Source organism: Gordionus sp. m RMFG-2023, chromosome 5 (assembly GCF_954871325.1).
Source record: "Gordionus sp. m RMFG-2023 chromosome 5, tfGorSpeb1-WG-v2, whole genome shotgun sequence".
NCBI classification, from domain to species: domain Eukaryota; kingdom Metazoa; phylum Nematomorpha; class Gordioida; order Chordodea; family Parachordodidae; genus Gordionus; species Gordionus sp. m RMFG-2023.
The window spans coordinates 18,635,411-18,647,193 of NC_088779.1; the positions used below are offsets into that span (position 1 = coordinate 18,635,411).

General features: G+C 24.7%; 1 protein-coding gene across 1 annotated transcript; it reads right to left on the reverse strand.

Annotated features, from left to right (window-relative positions):
• Positions 1-1,302: 1,302 nt before the first annotated feature.
• On the reverse strand, positions 1,303-3,230 carry LOC135929616 (uncharacterized). The gene is made up of 2 exons (XM_065466281.1): positions 1,909-3,230; positions 1,303-1,858 (listed from the first exon to the last, which is right to left on the reverse strand). Exons 1-2 carry the CDS (start codon positions 3,136-3,138, stop codon positions 1,406-1,408), a joined length of 1,683 nt encoding a protein of 560 aa, XP_065322353.1. The 5' UTR covers positions 3,139-3,230; the 3' UTR covers positions 1,303-1,405.
• Between the last annotated feature and the right edge of the window lie 8,553 nt (positions 3,231-11,783).

Genomic DNA, 11,783 nt, shown 5'->3' on the forward strand with positions numbered 1-11,783 from the left:
GAATATGTTTTTCATCAGTTATATTGAGAATATCCCCAATGTTGTTACGTATTAATCTACATATACTACTCTCTAATTGTCCCATACATAATATTTCTCTATAAAATCAAGATCTACAAAATAATTCTCTACAAAATAATTCTCTACAAAATAATTCTCTACATTCATTTTAAAATCATTCTCTATAAACGACATTCTCTATAAAACCATTTGTTATAAATGCATTCTCTATAATTGTTTTCTTCTCTATAAATGTTTCTCTATAAAATACATTCTCTATAATGGTTTCTCTATAAAGACGTAAAACCACATTATTATTATTAAAAAAAATTTTATATATAATTCTTTTTATAATAAAAATAAAAATAAAAACTTCACCCTTCGCCTTCTATTTTATTTGAAAAAAAATTAGTTTTAAAATTTTGGGTTATATTGATGGGGGATTTCTTAACATGTGATGTTAGTGAAATGGGGGATTTATTAAAAAAAATTTTAAGATTATATAAAAATCTCTCTAAAATTCTTTCTTTTTTATTAGTTATTCAGAGTCAGATAAAATATAACATTATATATTTTTTTTTAAATATATAATTCTTTATATTAATAAAAAGAAAAACTTCTAACGTTTCCTCGCCTTCTATTTTTTTTCCTTAAAAAATTTTAAATACCCCTTTATTATAAATCATAATCATAATTTTCTTTTTCATTTTATTTTTTCTTTCAGATTCAGATATATTTGAAAAAAAATTAGTTTTAAAATTTTGGGTTATATTGATGGGGGATTTCTTAACATGTGTTAGTGAAATGGGGGATTTATTAAAAAAAAAATTTAAGATTATATAAAAATCTCTCTAAAAATCTTTCTTTTTTATTCGTTATTCAGAGTCAGATAAAATATAACATTAAAATATATTTTTTTTTAAATATTTTTTTTATTAATAAAAACTTCAAACGTTACCTCGTCATGTAAGCCTTAAGATTGTGGTCATAGATGGCACAAAAGTTTGGACATTTATCAGCGAAATGTCAAGGTTTAGGTAAGTTAAAAATATTTAATTCCCCTCAAATATATTTAGTATTTTTCTTTATTAAATTTAGCCCTTTTTGAAAATCTAGCAGTTTAGCACTTAGATTTATATAAAATTCCCAAAAACATGATTTAATAAAACAAATTTATCTTTCATCAAAAGAAAGGTGGGACTATAAAGACCTCAATTTTAAAAATTTCAGCACTTAAAACAAGTATTTGTGAATTTAGATTTTTTTCAGTACTTCAAGATTTTGGGTAACAATTTTATTTTGTATTTCAATTATTCGTATTTTAATTAGTAAAATGATTATATATAATTAAATAATACATGATATAATATATACAAATAAAAATTTTATATAAATATAATAAAAATCAAAATATAACGTTATTTAATACACTTTTATTAAGTTTAATTAATAAAATATCATTTAATATAGATTTCTCTAATCTTGTTCGTAGCGGTGTAAGGACCAATCCCAGAGCACTGAATGATCTCTCAACAGATACTTGAGAGCAAGGAGCGGCTAGAACTACTCGCGATAGGGCATATAATTCCGGATCCTGAAATTTTTTGGATTGCCAATATTGCAAAATATTTTGATCAGATGGCAATTTTTGACCATATATTAAAGCATTAATTTTGGTCTTCATATCAAGGATTTCAATATTTTGGTATATTGGAGCATTAGCGCTTTCTCGCTCCAAATATACATCTAATCTGGTTTTTTTACAACTTACAGGGATTAAAGGAGAGCCACTCAGAGCTGGATTATCTTTTGGCTTATTAAAAATTTGTATTTGTCTCCACGTAGACATCAGATGTTCCTAAAATAAAATAAATTTATTTAATTTAAAGTTATATATTATAAATTTACCCTGGCCAGCAATTTATCACTTTCGGATGGATAGATTCCATTCTGATAATTAAATCTGGGATCCATGTAGATCCCACTTCTAAAAACATTATTATCAAAAAGATATTTTTGACGATAATCCAGACAATTAATCAAATTATTCGAGGATTCATTATTTATTTCCTCTAAATCTAATTTGCATTCAAGCCATAATTTAAAAAAATCTCCGATTGTACAAGATTTTTCTTGCAGTTTAATGGTACATAAATTAACAGGAGATAAGACGGTGAGATATGCGTCAATTCTATCCCAGAGTCTTGAATTTATAAAAGTTTCTAAATATATATGGCCCATTTTTAAGTAAAATATTTTATTATCCTTTAGGTTTTTTAGCATTCTATAGGTGCTATTCCACCTAGTAACAGTGTCCAGCACTGGTTTGTTAATTTTTTCTAATGAATATAAACTTTTATATTTTTGTGATTTGCATATTTTTAGAATAGATCTTATATCTTCTAAATCCTCCTTTAGAAATTTTTTTATATAATCATTAACTCCTAATTGAATAGTATGGGCACAACATCGCACACAAATCAGCCCAAATGATTTTCTTAGATCATTTAATAAATTTTCCATATCATCATTTATTTGTTCTTGATTATCATGTTGAAAATGTATGTTATCATCTTGATTTAGATTATTTATTATATACTCCCCAGAAGAATCATTATCATGTATATTTGAAATATCACTGTTATTTTCCTGGGTGATCTCTATATTATTATAATCGTTATTTGGTTGAGAAGAGTCGTTATATTCCTGCGAGGACTCATTATCGCTATTTTGTAACAAATATTCTGAGAATGCATCTTCAGAAAGATCGATATGAGTAATTAGCTGTTCTTCAGCTATCATTTCCACGGTTTTTATCATATTGGCACCATTGTCAACAGTGATACTGTATATTTGGCTCAAACATATATTATACTTTTTTAATAAATTTTCTATTTCTTCCTTTAAATTAGACGCCGTGTGCGCCTTTACAATTTCTAACATGCCTAAAGTTCGTATTTCAATCTTATCATCTATAATAAATTGGGCATTAACCCCCAACACTGATTTTTGAAATCTTGTGGCTGTATCTATCTTCAAAGAAATGAGCTTATTTTTTACTTGTTGCATTATTAGGCATCTTATTTCTGATGCCGCATATTTTATTTTATCATTTACGATGTGTTTGTTTAAAGTCATATTCAATGATTGGACTATTGGATCTAATAATAGCTTGAATGATTCATATGTAACTAAATTGATTGGCAAGTTGTTAATAGCAATTAATCCCACAACCGATTCGTAAACCTAAATTTTTTTTAAAAATTATTTAGATTTAAGATAAGATTAATAATTAAAGTCCTGCAAAATTCAACTTTCATATCAAATCAGATTAAAAAATACCTTTTAATTTTATTTTGTTATCAATCAGATAATTTTTTATCTGAACGTAAATCTGAGTCAAATAGCATTTAAAAAATTAAAATATACGATACCAGAGTTGTTAAAATATCTAGATATAAAAATGAGATATCTGTATTTAGATATTATTTAAGAAGTAACTGTATCTGATTTGAAATTCATTCTAAGATACATTTTGATACACTTTTTAATAATAAATAAAAAATAATTTAATGCAAAATTTATTTTATTTCATTAAATGGCTCGTTTTGAGCCGATTTTAAAAACGGCTAATTAGTTTTTTATTCAGAAAAATATTATGCAAACCTGAAAATTTTGCTCAAAGAAGGAGCAAAGGTCTGGACATATAGTTTCAAAATTTCGAGGCATAGTTAATATATTTCTGGCAAAAATATTGAGTTAGCCGTTTTTAAAAATGGCACAAAACGAGCCGTTTAACAACATTAGCTAATATGCATATTAAATGATAATACTCGCCGAAAAATATGATAAAATACCGAATAGGTAAATTTTTGTATATGTCAGGTCGAATATGATTTTAAAAAATTCCGAACAGGGCCCAAAAATTTTTTTAAAAAAAAACCGGCCGGGCCGGATTTTAAAATTTTTTTTAAAAAAAATCCTGACGGGGCCGTGCAAATGGTATTTCTGCAGGTGTCTGATATATATTAAAAAAAATTAAAACTACTTTAATAAAAAAATCCTGACGGGGCCGTGCAAATGGTATTTCTGCAGGTGTCTGATATATATTAAAAAAAATTAAAACTACTTTAATAAAAAATATATATATAAAATATTAAAACTTATTAAGTGCCATAATTGATGTTTATGGTTTATCAAGCCCCATATAAATTAAGAAATCATGATCGAAATAATATGTAGATATAATAAATACTCATAACTTTCCCAAATTATAAAAGAGTGTTTAAAATTTGCTATAAATCTTAATTTAATATAAAATCAGAGGGAAAAAAGCTGGCTTACCAGGATAAACCTGCAAATTGCCATGAAGAACAATAAAAATTAATATTCTGTCATGCTAAAATCCTTTGAAAATTTCAGTATATCATTAATAGTGATCTGCATAATGTATAGTATCTCAATCTCGGCCCGAAATATTTTGCAGGACCGGCCCGGTATAAATTTATTTAAATATTGAAATTAATTTTTAAAATTACTCAAAATATAAGACATATGTTATATGGCGTCTAGTTTCTATAAATAAAATTCAAATAATTAAATTTTACATAAAAATCAAATAATTTAATATTACATAAAAAATTCATTATAAAATTGATAAATTTAGGTGTATTTAAAAAAATTACATGGTCCGACCCCACCCAGTTTAAAAAAAATTAGGTCCTAGTCTGGCTTGATTCCCATTTTTTTTAAAATTATTCCCGTACACGGCCCGAATACTGCTTGTGCGAGGCCGGTAAACTTTTGCAGGTCTCTAATTATTAAGATCAATTGAATTGGATAATTGTAATAGTTAAATTAGATAATTATATAAAAAGCATATATAATTTTTTTAAAAACATAATCGATACAACAATCTTGATAATTGTTTAAATTGTATCTGTACAAGATACATTTTTAAAATTGTATTTGTATCTATAACTTTTTAGACTAATATTTATTTCTCTACCTAGATCCATTTAAAAAGTATATTTTAACAACTCTGCGATTTACCAACAATAATCATAATTGTAGTGTTTTATTGTTTAATAATGTATGTAATAAAAAATACTTTCGATTTGCTCATGACAATTTTAATCGTTTGAGATGTCTTCTCGTTTGACTGCGAACTTGATGTTGATATATCTAAATTGTTAACTTCATTTGAATTTAAATTAGCTGCAATATTAGGATGTTGACTGAAAATATGTCTTTTAAGATTCGCTTTAAAATGCATATAATTAGTAGGTTATTAAGTCATTTTTAAACTAGGTAGGCCTAATATAAAAAGAAAACAATTGGTGGGGTATATATAATTGGTATCGAACTTATTTTAATTCCGTAATAAATCATTTGTTACATATAGGTTTTGTAGTATGTTGAATGACTTTAAAATTAGAAAAAAAATTATAATATTCTTCTTAATTATCCTTTAATTCAATTTTTAAAAAGGCCAAAGTATCTTAAAAAGAATTAGCTTAAAAAATTTAGATAATATACCTAATTGTGAAGCAAAATTTAGATCACCAAAATTTAAAGATGTTGTAAAAAAACCAATAACAAAAATAAAATATATTTAAAATATCTTACATGGAATTGATTTGAGCTTTTTATGGCATGAGCTGCATGTTGCAAAAATATTGTCTTGGTCAAATAAAAAGAAGTTAGATATAAGAGAATTTTTTTTCATATTATTAATTAAAAATTTTTTATTTAATAAAGAAAAAATTTCATATATCTTAATCTGAAAGAAAAAATAAAACGAAAAAGAAAATTATGATTATGTATATGTATGATTTATAATAAAGGGGTATTTAAAATTTTTTTAAGGAAAAAAAATAGAAGGCGAGGAAACGTTAGAAGTTTTTCTTTTTATTAATATAAAAGAATTATATATTTAAAAAAAAATATATAATGTTATATTTTATCTGACTCTGAATAACTAATAAAAAAGAAAGAATTTTAGAGAGATTTTTATATAATCTTAAAATTTTTTTTAATAAATCCCCCATTTCACTAACATCACATGTTAAGAAATCCCCCATCAATATAACCCAAAATTTTAAAACTAATTTTTTTTCAAATAAAATAGAAGGCGAAGGGTGAAGTTTTTATTTTTATTTTTATTATAAAAAGAATTATATATAAAATTTTTTTTAATAATAATAATGTGGTTTTACGTCTTTATAGAGAAACCATTATAGAGAATGTATTTTATAGAGAAACATTTATAGAGAAGAAAACAATTATAGAGAATGCATTTATAACAAATGGTTTTATAGAGAATGTCGTTTATAGAGAATGATTTTAAAATGAATGTAGAGAATTATTTTGTAGAGAATTATTTTGTAGATCTTGATTTTATAGAGAAATATTATGTATGGGACAATTAGAGAGTAGTATATGTAGATTAATACGTAACAACATTGGGGATATTCTCAATATAACTGATGAAAAACATATTCCAACTAATAAAAAGGGAGTATGTAAAGATTGTCCAAGAGTGAAGGAGGTAAAAACAACATTTATTTGTTTAAATTGTTAAAAATTCATTAGATCATATGCATACATTTTGTCGTGAATGTTAGTACAAAAATTTACATGATATTTGATGATTAGTATTTTATTTAATATTTGATATCTTTTTATAAAATTTATATAATTATCTATATTCGACATTCATTTAATAAAATATATAATAAAATTTGCATTTTTTTAAATACTTTATGGTGATCAAAATATAATTAAAGAAAGGTCTCAGAAAAAAATTTTTATTTTAGTAACTTTAGTAAAATTTGCATAACTGTTTTTAGAAGTAACTATTAATCTAAGATTTTGTATTTATTATTTCCAATAATATTTGAATATATATTCAAAATTGTATTTGTAGATCTCAAGTTTAAATATGTTCTGAGATATTAATCAAAATTTGGGATAAAATAGACCCCACCTTTGTAGTTAAGGGATTTTTTTCCACCTTTATAGTGAAGGATCAAAAAGTATGGGTTGAATTTTAAAAGGAGAAATATTTATATGCTAGGTTTACAATAAATATTCATATTTAAAACTGCCTTTCGCGACTCGAATTGATAGACTAAAATAAAAAAAATATAAAATATTTTCAGTATAAAAAAAACTAAATCTATCCAATTGAATAAGTTAGGTCAGGTCTATTATTTTGTCAAAACTAAAAAACCAAGAATTTGACAATCCATAAATATATTTGGCTCGTAATATAAATTTGAGTTCTTGCTGTTTAATGTCGTTGTACATTGTAAAAGCACGACTTTACTTAAATAACGCTCAAATTATAGAAGTTAGAAGGCACCACTTTTTAATATTTTACAATCTAAAAGCCATCAAAAATTTAAGAAACATAATGAGCCAATATTTTTTATTAAAAAAAATTAGATCGGTTATTTTTTTAAATTAAATGGGATAGGACCTTATTAACAACAAACCTGGTTAACAATATATTTTTTTAATAATTTTGAAATAATAAATAATTTTCAAAATATCTTTATTCTAACCTTGTTTAATAAAAAGAGTTTAAAAATATTACATATGACAATTATCAGTTTTCAATTTTATATATAAAAAAATCAAAAATAAAGATTATTTATGGTATATCTTAACTAAAATTTTAATTTAACATATTAATAATATCTATTTTTACTCATTTGCTTTAAAAAAATTTAAAAAATTTCAATAATAACGATTATGATAATTGTCACTTTCCTGTAGTACATCTTCACTGAAATTTTAATTTAACATGTTAACAATATCTATTTTTACCCATTTGCTTTAAAAAAATTCAAAAAAGTTCAAAAATAACGATTATGACAATTGTCACTTTCCTGTAGTACATCTTCACTGAAATTTTAATTTAACATGTTAACAATATCTTCATTTACCCATTTGCTTTAAAAAAATTTAAAAAGGTTCAAAAATAACGATTATGACAATTGTCACTTTCCTGTAGTACATCTTCACTGAAATTTTAATTTAACATGTTAACAATATCTTCTTTTATCCATTTGCTTTAAAAAAATTCAAAAAAGTTCAAAAATAACGATTATGACAATTGTCACTTCCCTGTAGTATATCTTCACTGAAATTTTAATTTAACATGTTAACAATATCTATTTTTATCCAAATGCTTTAAAAAAATTCAAAAAAGTTCAAAAATAACGATTATGACAATTGTCACTTTCCTGTAGTACATCTTCACTGAAATTTTAATTTAACATGTTAACAATATCTATTTTTACCTATTTGCTTTAAAAAATTTCAAAAAAGTTCAAAAATAGCGATTATGACAATTGTCACTTTCCTGTAGTACATCTTCACTGAAATTTTAATTTAAAACATATTAACAATATCTATTTTTACCCATTTGCTTTAAAAAAATTTAAAAAAGTTCAATAATAACGATTATGATAATTGTCACTTTCCTGTGGTTCATCTTCACTGAAATTTTAATTTAACATGTTAACAATATCTATGCTATAAAAAAATTTTCAAAAATAACGATTATAACAATTGTCACTTTTCTATGGTACATCTTCATTGAAATTTTATTTTTACATCTTAATATTAATAATTATAACCTATTTAATTTAGGATATAATAAATCAAATAAGTTAAAAATAACGATTATTACAATTTCCACTTTTTAATACATTACATCTTCATTGAAATTATAATATAAATTTTTTTTTACCCATATATGTCGAAAAAAGTTAAAAAAATAACGATTATGAAAATTGTCGGTACATCTTTATTAAATTTTTATTTTAATTTAACATGCAGTTCAAAAAATAATATCAAAAAAATAAAACATTATAAAATATGAAGATCTTTGAAGATCGTTTGATCTAAAATATTTTTAAATAAAAGATCTTCAAAGATCTAGATCTTTGAAGATCGCTGCTCAAAAATTTTTTAAAATAAAAGATCTTCAAAAGATCTCGATCTTTGAAGATCGTTGCTCAAAATTTTTTAAAAGTAAAAGATCTTCAAATTTTACGATCTTCAATTCAATGTATAGTGGGGAAATTTTTTCCGGGGAATTATTTTCCAGGGGAATTTTATTCCGGGGATTTTTTTTCCGGAGAATTATTTACCTGGGAATTATTTTCTGGGGAATTTTTTTCCGGGGAATTATTTTCCTGTGGATTTTTTTCCGGGGAATTAATTTCCGGGGATTTATTTTCCGGGGATTTTTTTTCCGGGGAATTAATTTCCGGGGATTTATTTTCCAGGAATTTTTTTCCGGGATTTTTTTTCCGGGGAATTATTTTCCGGGATTCGTTTAGAATAGTAAAACAATGGAAATTTTTTAAAGTAAATATTGCTGGCGTTATTTATCAAAATCTCTTCATTTTTGTTTTATACGTGTATATTTACGTGCTAAGCATTATTCTAAAAAATATTTTGAAAATAATTTGATTTGACCGATTGCCGAGTTCAAAACCGACCACTTATTAAATATTTGATTGATCAAATTTGCTATTAAGATAAATTGAAAAATGTTGATTTTTGTTTTATGTATCTATAAATACGTATAAAACATAATTCCAAAAAATATTTTAAAAATATCGTGATTTGACCCGAAAACCGACCGAATGACCAAATACTGCATTGCTGGCGTTATCCATGGAAAAATCTTCATTTTTGTATTATACGCGTATATATATACGTGCTAAGCATTATCCTAAAAAATATTTTGAAAATAATTTGATTTGACTGATTGCCGAGCTCAAAACCCCACTTACTAAATATTCGATTGATAAAATTTACTAGTTGATTCGAAAAATGTTCATTTTTTGTTTTATATATCTATAATTACGAGTAAAACATATACGAGTCGGTTATCCGCCAAACCACGATATTTTTAAAATATTTTTTGGGATTATGTTTTATATGTATTTATAGATATATAAAACAAAAATGAACAATTTTCAAATTATATTACTAGTAAATTTGAATCTAGGAAAATAATTCCCCTGAAAAAAAATCCCGTGACCCGGATCTGCTCTGCAGTATTTAATTAAATAGAAATGTTTTTTAAAGTCAAATTTCTTCGAGGATTTGAGATTTTAAATAATAAAACGAAAGTTAAATAAATATAGTTCACCTTTACACACTTTCATCAACTTTTAGGTATTTATTGAAAAATTATTTTTACACAAATTTTAATCATTTTTTTAGAAATATGATAAAAGGCTTTTCACAGTTTACTGACTCTTAAATAGCGCCCCTTTTTGTTTTTACAAGGATAAGCTATTAAATAATATAATTTTATAAATTTTGTGGCTAAATAGGAAATTAGCAATTCAATCTGATACCCTCTATTTGATAAATATTATTTTACTGAAGTATCCTACTTTAAGAATTTAACTGACTGAATACAAAATCACTATAAAACTTACAAAATTATATTTTTTACTGCCCAATTTTAATTAAATACTGCCAAAAGTAATGAAAAATGCTGACCACTTTAATCTAAATACATCCAGAGGTGATTATCAGCAGTGAGTATTATATTTTACTAATCTAACAATTATTATTTTGCTTATGAATTTTTTTCAAAAGTTACAGAAAAGAAATAATTATAATTTTATTAAATGATATATAGAATAATAAATTATATTATTCAAAAGAAACAATTCTAGAACGTATATGTTCTCCAATTGAAGAGAGAAAATTGGGCAAGTCCCTTCTCTCTTCTAAATAATCAATGCATAAATTTTTTAAAATAGTTTGTTTCGTTGCATAAATACGATTTTTTTTGGGAGTGTATGTCCCAATATTCCATTGGCCGATTTTTCCCATATCAACCGCTATTTCCATCCTTATTTTTTCGAGTAGTTCCCATATCTTCGGTTTTTTGTTGCCTACAATATGCTTAAATCGGTTATTCCATCCTTCACATACATTGTTTGTTCGATTTTCCCCAGCAATCGTAACATTGAACACATTCCATGTTTCTGGTGGGAACAATGGCTCTACTTGCCTTTGAGAGTTTTTCCCATGTCTCAATTCTCCATTCACATAATTTTTATCAAAATAAAACAATAATTCTTTGTTTTCATCCGATACAATGGTTTTTAAATATTCCATACCTCGTTTGACATCGTGTATAGGTAAGAATGCTAATCCATCGATCATAGCTGCAAATAAGCATAACATTGGATCATTCCGATATGATGATTCTAACCCCAATTCCTGAATCTTTCTATGAGTTGATTGAGTTAGATGATAAAAACATCCTTGGATGTTGATATCTCTACCTAAATAGTTGAAAAAATATAGATTAAAATTATTGTATAGGTTTTATTTAATATTTATGTCTTTATCTTATTAAATGTACTGTGTGGCAAGAAAAATGGGAGAAAAAATAAATAAAAACAAGTTTTGGTGCAGAATTTGACATTGAGTTCGAATTCGTTTTCTAAGTTTTCCCTTCACGTCAAGTTTTAAAATTATTATCGTATAAAGGCAACTTTTCGAAATCTCAAAAATGGTAATAGGGATATATTTTAAAAAGTATCAAATGAAAATCCCTGAAAATTGGTGATAGTGTTAGATTTATATTTCCTTATAAATTTATTAATTTTTATAATTTTTTATCGATTGCTTTTTGAGAAAAATGGTAAAGAATTTCGTTTTGGGGGGTCTTAAGTTTTCAATTTAAATTCCCGGCAAGAATCGTATAAATATGTTGGCGGACTACTGCTAGA